Here is a 6,519-nt window from a genome sequence, read left to right as displayed (position 1 = left end):
ACCTCCGCAGGCCCCTCCCGCCTGGTTCACCTGGACAGGTGAGGCTGAGTGAGAGCTCAGTAGTACAAGGAACCTGACCGGGCCTCAGTTCCCCAGCTTCAGAGGCCTGGCCCCTTGTAAAGGGCCAGAAGTCCCCATGCTGGGCCATTTGCTCTGTGGAAACGTGCATATGTCCCAAGCATCTTCCACGGGAGCAAAGTCTGCCCTAACCTGCACTGTTCCTTGCTCCCTGGTCAGGGTCTTGCTCCCACATTCCTGGGGCTGTTGTTTCTTGACCCAGCCCCAGCCTGCCCAGAGCAGCAGGCCTGGATTTGAAGCCTGGCCGCCAGGGCCCAAGGCGGGTTCCTTAGCTGGGTACCGGGGCCCACCAGGGCTCCCTCCAGGAGTGTCTGGCACTGAGATGGGAGTGCAGGATGTGGTCTGGGCAGGGCCTGGCACACTCGCACCTGTGGGTACCTCTCGCGTGAGCCCCCAACACCGGTACAGCACCGTGTGTACTGACTCAGTAACTGGTAGCTGCAGGGTTGGGGGGCTGGAAGCAGATGAGCCTGTGGTGGGTGAGAGCGGGCTTCGATGCACAGAGCTGCGGAGGGAAGGTGTGCCGGGCAGCCACGGGACACGGGTGGAGGAGGGCAGGTGCCCAGGCTTGGGTGGGGCAGAAGGCAGGAGTGATGGAGGCAGAGCCCCCACCTTCAGCAGGCCCCAGAGCACCAGGCACTGAATTCTCACCCCGCCAGCCCCAGGCACTGAGCAAAAGGGAGGGGAGCAGCTTAGGGGAAGGAGAAGTGGTGGTGTGCCATTTTACATGGGGGAAACTGAGGCCCAGGGAGGACTGAGCTTCCCTGAGATGGTCCAGGAGGCCGTGAGAAAGCAGGCACAGCCACCAGGCTGGCAGGCCGCCCAGTGACTCACCTCCCTCCCTCTGCCCCGCCGCCTTTGATCCGCACGACCCGCCCCAGAGGTCGGCCATCCCCATTCTGTGGACAAGCAGACGGAGGTGCAAGACATGGCTTGGGCCCCACAGTGACTCAACCCTGGCATCAGAGGCAGGGTTCCCAAGAGCCATCTGCTTGTGTCTGTCCTCTCCCCGCAATGCACCCCTTTCCCAGAGGCCCCCAGGGCTCTGTGGGTGGGAGGAGATCTTCCCCACTGCCCCATGTCCCCGCGGCCCCGTGGAGGTTGGGGCCCATCTGGGGTGGGGCCATCCTGGGCACTGCAGGGTGCTGAGCAGTGTCCCTGGCCTCCACCCACTGTATACCAGGAGCTCCCCCAGTCACAACCACAGATGTCCCCAGACATGGCCCAGTGTCTCCTGGGGGACAGAATCACCCCCTGGGTTGGCAAATTCCATAGACCCCCCCAGGAGACTCTGCGTCTCCTGATCTTTCCTTGCTGAGGTGCTAGGAGGCCGCACACCTTCCACATGTGGCCCACGCCTGCGATCCCAGCACTCTGGGAGACTGAGGCAGGAGGATCGCTTGAGGCCAGGGGTTTAAGACCAGCCTGGGCAACATAACAAGACTTTATCTCTACAAAACATAAAAAAAAAAAAAATCCACACACACACTGAGTGTGGGGCAGCGAGGAGGTGAATCCCAGGAGCTGGGCTCCCCTGGTTTATGCTGCCCGCCCGATCGGGAGTTGATCCTGGTGTCATGTGAGTGGAGACTGAGTTGATTTTTTCGTAATGCTCAGCACAAGGCTTGTCAGCCGGGACGCTGTGGCACTGGGGCAGGATAGGTCTCCCTGCTGCGTGGGGAGGGATGGGGCCTGAGTGCCTTTCCTCTCCTCTCCCCTGCAGGGGCAGAACCCCTTCGAGCTGGCCTTCTCTCTAGACCAGCCTCACCACGGAGACTCTGACTTTGGCCTGCAGTGCTCAGCCCGCCCTGGTGAGGGGCCTGAGGGGGAGGAGGGCACGGGGCAGCCGCTGTCGCCGCCATGGCAGTGGCCAGCCCCTGCAGGGGGGTGGGGGCCGGCCGGCCAGGGCCATGTCCTGAGCCCCCTGGGCGTGCCTCCTGGAACAGACATGCCCGCCAGCCAGCCCATCGACATCCCGGACGCCAAGAAGAGGAGCAAGAAGAAAAAGCGCGGCCGGGCCACCGACAGCTTCTCAGGCAGGTTTGAAGGTGAGCAGGGATGGCGGGCACTGGGGGAGCCGGGAGCGGGGGACAGCCGGGGTACCTCTCACGCCCGCCTCGCTGCCCGGCAGACGTCTACCAGCTGCAGGAGGATGTGCTGGGGGAGGGCGCTCACGCCCGAGTGCAGACCTGCATCAACCTGATCAGCAGCCAGGAGTACGCTGTCAAGGTGGGCCCGCGGCCGCGCCCTGGGGAGCCCGGCGCCTCGGGATGAGTGCGGGGAGGTGGAAACTGTGTGGGCCATTCCGGCTCCCCGTCATACAGCCGGGAAGACCAGTGTCTAAAAACGGCCACCGGGCCCTGAGTCCAGTCGGGAATGACACGGCGGAAGTGGCCCCGCCTGGTACCAGAGTGGCCCCCCAGAGTGGGGGCTTCAGTCAGAGGCACTGTGCCCACTGGGTCCCCTGGGCAGTCCCTGCCTCTGAGCCATCCCTGAGGGCACATGACAGTTTGGTTTTAAGGATCAAAATGCAACGTCATGCCCCAGGGCCCAGAGGGGCTCTGCGTTTGGAGAACCTCAGTGCAGGCCCGTGAGAGCCCCGTGTCACCCTAGCCCCAGGCGGCTGCCAGACCCAGGGTGTGACCGAAGGGCTGGGAGCAGGAGCCCTGTTGAGGCCCTGGTTGTCACCCTATGACCTTGCGGGCCGGTTGGATCTTGTATTCCAAGAAACCTTCCAGGCTTCCCTCGTGACCTGGCATGCGGCTCCCAGGCTGGGTGGGGTCCCGGGAGGGCTGGCTGCCTGGGGAAGAGGGCCAGGTGTGCCCTGGCGAGCAGGGCTGGCCAGGAGCCTGTGGGTCCTGGTGGACGGCCAGGCCAGAGCTTTCCTCTGAGGAGGAGGAGGCGGAGGAAGAAGAGGGGTGGCCAACCTGGGGAGGTTACTGGCCGGGTGCTGGGACCACAGTGGCAGCAGGCAGGGACAGACGCAGTACAGTCCCTGCCTCCTGGGAGCCCCCAGGCAGGCCAAGATGATGGTGCAAGAGCACGAGGCCCCTCCGGAACACTTCTGCACAGCAGGCGGCCCCACAGGCATCCTTGCTTCCTATTGTTTGACAGATAGGGACACTGAGGATCGGGGATTAGGTAGCCTGACTCATGCTGTGTGGCCTCTGGGGGTTCCTAATTGGTGTTTCAGAGCCACCTCCCTGGTCATCTTGCCACCTTGACCTGGTGTGGTCAGTGCTGGGATCTGGAGAGCCTGGGGGACTTCCTGCTGGAGGTGTTGGCCACTGGTGTCCGGTATCCGGTAGTTGGTCCGGCCAGGTGGCAGGGGGAGGAGGAGGTGTCCTGGGCAAGTCAGAGAGGCGAATCGCTGGGACCTGTGGGTCTGAGGCGTGTTTCATTCTACGGGGACTGGGGTGTGGGCCCTCTGCCCTCAGCGGGAGTCATGCTGCGGGAAGCCGCCTGGGGGTCCCCTGGTGCCATGAGGCTGCTGGCTGGATGCCGAGCCCCTAAGCTGGGACCTCAGAATAGGCCCCTTCCATGCCAGGAGGGGCTGTGCGCCTCCCTGAAGCAGCGTTCTAGCCGGCCACCCCAGGGACAGGACGAGGTTGTTTTATCCGGAACCATCTGCAGTGCCCGCTGGGCTCAGCTTTCGGCAGTGGCCTGGGCGGTGGTATTTCAGGACACCCCGGCGTCCAGTTGTTCTCTTGCCCCTCGCTGGGGCAGCTTTGTTTCCCAGTATAGACACGGGACTGCAGAGACAGGAGCCGGGGACTCCAGGGTGGAATGCCACATCCCCACTGCCGCCAGGCCATCGCAGTGGGCAGGGACCCTGGGCAGAGAGTCAGGCAGCCAGCCACCCGCCCAGTGAGAGGGGCTAGCGCATCCAGCCTGGGCAGAGGGTCCCAGCAGGTGCCAGGTCGGGAGCCACAGACACTCTGGGTGAAGGTGGTGGGGAGCACCTGGAGCTGCTGGGGACAGTGCGGTGGCTTCCTGAGGCTCTGGGGCTCAGGGAGGCTGGATCCACCCGTGGCTGGGGCAGCCAGCCAGGGCGGGCCCCAAACAGATACTGGCTGAGGCGATGGGCAAGTGTCTGCCCAGGCTGGCTCGGAGCCGGGGAGCAGGACTTGGTGCTGTGGCCACATGTGAGGTGGGGCCTGGTGGGCTGGCAGCCCGGTGTCCTGAGGCCTCCCTAGTTCTATGGGTCACCAGGGATCCGCCTCGTGGGGACAGAGGACTACAGCTGACTGTCTCGGGGTCAGGAAGGGTGGCCACCCAGGGCAAGGCACCCTGACGTCCTGTGGGGGTATTTTGCAGAAGTCCCAAGTCCCAAGTATGTCTCTGAGGGCTGTCAGGGTCACAGGTGGAGAGCAGCCCCCACTGGCTTTTTTTTTTTTTTTCAGACAGAGTCTTGCTCTGTCACCCCGGCTGGAGTACAGTGGCACGATCTCAGCTCACTGCAGCCTCCACCTCCCAGGTTCAAGTGATTCTCCTGCCTCAGCCTCCTGAGTAGCTGGGATTACAGGCACCTGACACCACGCCCAGCTAATTTTTGTATTTTTAGTAGAGACGGGGTTTCATCATATTGGCCAGGATGGTCTCAATCTGCAGACCTCATGATCCACCCGCCTCAGCCTCTGAAACTGCTGGGATTACAGGCGTGAGCCACTGCACCTGACCTTTTTTTTTTTTTTTTCCTCTTTCTTTCTTATCCTTGACTTGCAGTAAATTCCAGGCCCCCATAGGCAAGCCCGGCTTTCTCTCTCTTTTTTTTAAATTTAGAGACAGGGTCTCCCTCTGTCACCCAGGCTGGAGTGCAGTGGCACCATCATAGCTGACTGCTAACTTAAAAAACATTTTGGGGCCGGGCGCGGTGGCTCACACCTGTAATCCCGGCACTTTCGGAGGCCAAGGCAGGTGAATCACCTGTAAGTCAGGAGTTCAAGACCAGCCTGGCCAACATGGTGAAACCCCGTCTCTACTAAAAATACAAAACAATTAGCTGGGCGTGGTTGCAGGCGCCTGTAATCCCAGCTAACTCAGGAGGCTGAGGCAGGAGAATCGCTTGAACCCGGGAGGTGGAGGTTGCGTTGAGCCGAGATTGCGCCATTGCACTCCAGCCTGGGCAACAAGAGCGAAACTCCATCTTAAAAAACACCACCACCACCACCAACAACAACAAAAAAAACATTTTGGAGGGATGGGGTCTGGCTGTGTTGCCCAGGCTGGTCTTAAAATTCCTGGGCTCAAGCGATCCTCCTGCCTCAACCACCCAAAGTGCTGGGATGACAGGCGTGAGCCGTGCTTTCTAGAGTTGCAGGGTATAAGTGTGGTGAATTCCAGCCGTGGCAGTGGAGCTTCTGGCCCCTTCTCAGCTGTGAGCGTCCCGCCAACCCAGGTGCTGCGTCCTCTTGCCTGTTTCAGATCATTGAGAAGCAGCCGGGCCACATTCGGAGCAGGGTTTTCCGGGAGGTGGAGATGCTCTACCAATGCCAGGGACACAGGTAGGTGAGCCACCCTTGCCACAGTACTGGCCTGAGCCGTCTTTCAGCAGATGAAGGGCCTGAGCACCACGTCACCCCCAGCAAGCATCTGTAGGGCACCCAGTTTCCCAGGCCCTGCGTTCCCCTCCCTGAAGAAGGCTGGCTGGCAGCCCCAGGCAGGCAGCGTGAAGCGGGCCTATTGCCCAAGTCCCAGCCTCCAGTGGACGGGCCAGCACTAAGAGGGTGGGCCCCTCCTAGGCTGAGCAGCAGGTACCCAGGGACCTCAGGAAGCCTCAGCTCCTCTCCTGCCCCTCACCCCACCCCAGGAACGTTCTAGAGCTGATTGAGTTCTTTGAGGAGGAGGACCGCTTCTACCTGGTGTTTGAGAAGATGCGGGGAGGTACCTGCGGGCTCCAAGCTGTGGGGAGGGAGGGAGCTGGGAGGTATTATGGGATGGGGGCCTAGTGCCACCTGCAGGAGGGGGCTTGTGGGGTTTGAGTGTCCTGCCCAAATGGTGGCTCAGGGGTAAGGCCTTTGGGCCAGAGGAAGCCGGGGTGGGGGCGTCCCCTCCAAAGTGGAGGTGGGTGCGGGCCTTGCGGGGACTCTGAGGTGACCTGTGTGTTCCCCCTGTCCTGCCCCACCCTGCCCAGGCTCCATCCTGAGCCACATCCACAAGCGCCGGCACTTCAACGAGCTGGAGGCCAGCGTGGTGGTGCAGGACGTGGCCAGTGCCTTGGACTTTCTGCACAACAAAGGTGGGTGGTGAGCCCGCCCTGGGTCCCCTGGGGCTGCCTGCAAGGACTCCTGGAAGACCCCCAGCCCCTCACCCCTTGGTGGTTCTGTGGCTTCTCCCCCAGGCATCGCGCACAGGGACCTAAAGCCGGAAAACATCCTGTGTGAGCACCCCAATCAGGTAGGCCGGCCGCGGCAGGGGGGCCCGCGGGAGGGGTGGCCGCGC

At 62.3% G+C, this 6,519-nt stretch overlaps 1 protein-coding gene across 1 annotated transcript in view; it reads left to right on the top strand.

Moving 5' to 3' along the window:
* Window positions 1-1,804: 1,804 nt before the first annotated feature.
* MKNK2 (MAP kinase interacting serine/threonine kinase 2) overlaps window positions 1,805-6,519 on the top strand; it is a 9,787-nt gene continuing 5,072 nt past the window's right edge. Inside the window, exons 1-7 of the mRNA XM_011964114.1 lie at window positions 1,805-1,889; window positions 2,025-2,126; window positions 2,210-2,307; window positions 5,503-5,582; window positions 5,888-5,961; window positions 6,212-6,316; window positions 6,419-6,474. Coding sequence (XP_011819504.1) covers window positions 2,027-2,126; window positions 2,210-2,307; window positions 5,503-5,582; window positions 5,888-5,961; window positions 6,212-6,316; window positions 6,419-6,474 — 513 coding nt within the window. The 5' untranslated portion in view covers window positions 1,805-1,889; window positions 2,025-2,026. The remainder of the gene's footprint in view (window positions 1,890-2,024; window positions 2,127-2,209; window positions 2,308-5,502; window positions 5,583-5,887; window positions 5,962-6,211; window positions 6,317-6,418; window positions 6,475-6,519) is intronic.

This window comes from Colobus angolensis, unplaced genomic scaffold (genome assembly GCF_000951035.1).
Source record: "Colobus angolensis palliatus isolate OR3802 unplaced genomic scaffold, Cang.pa_1.0 Scaffold64, whole genome shotgun sequence".
Lineage (NCBI taxonomy): Eukaryota > Metazoa > Chordata > Mammalia > Primates > Cercopithecidae > Colobus > Colobus angolensis.
This window is presented reverse-complemented; position numbering and strand designations above follow the sequence as displayed.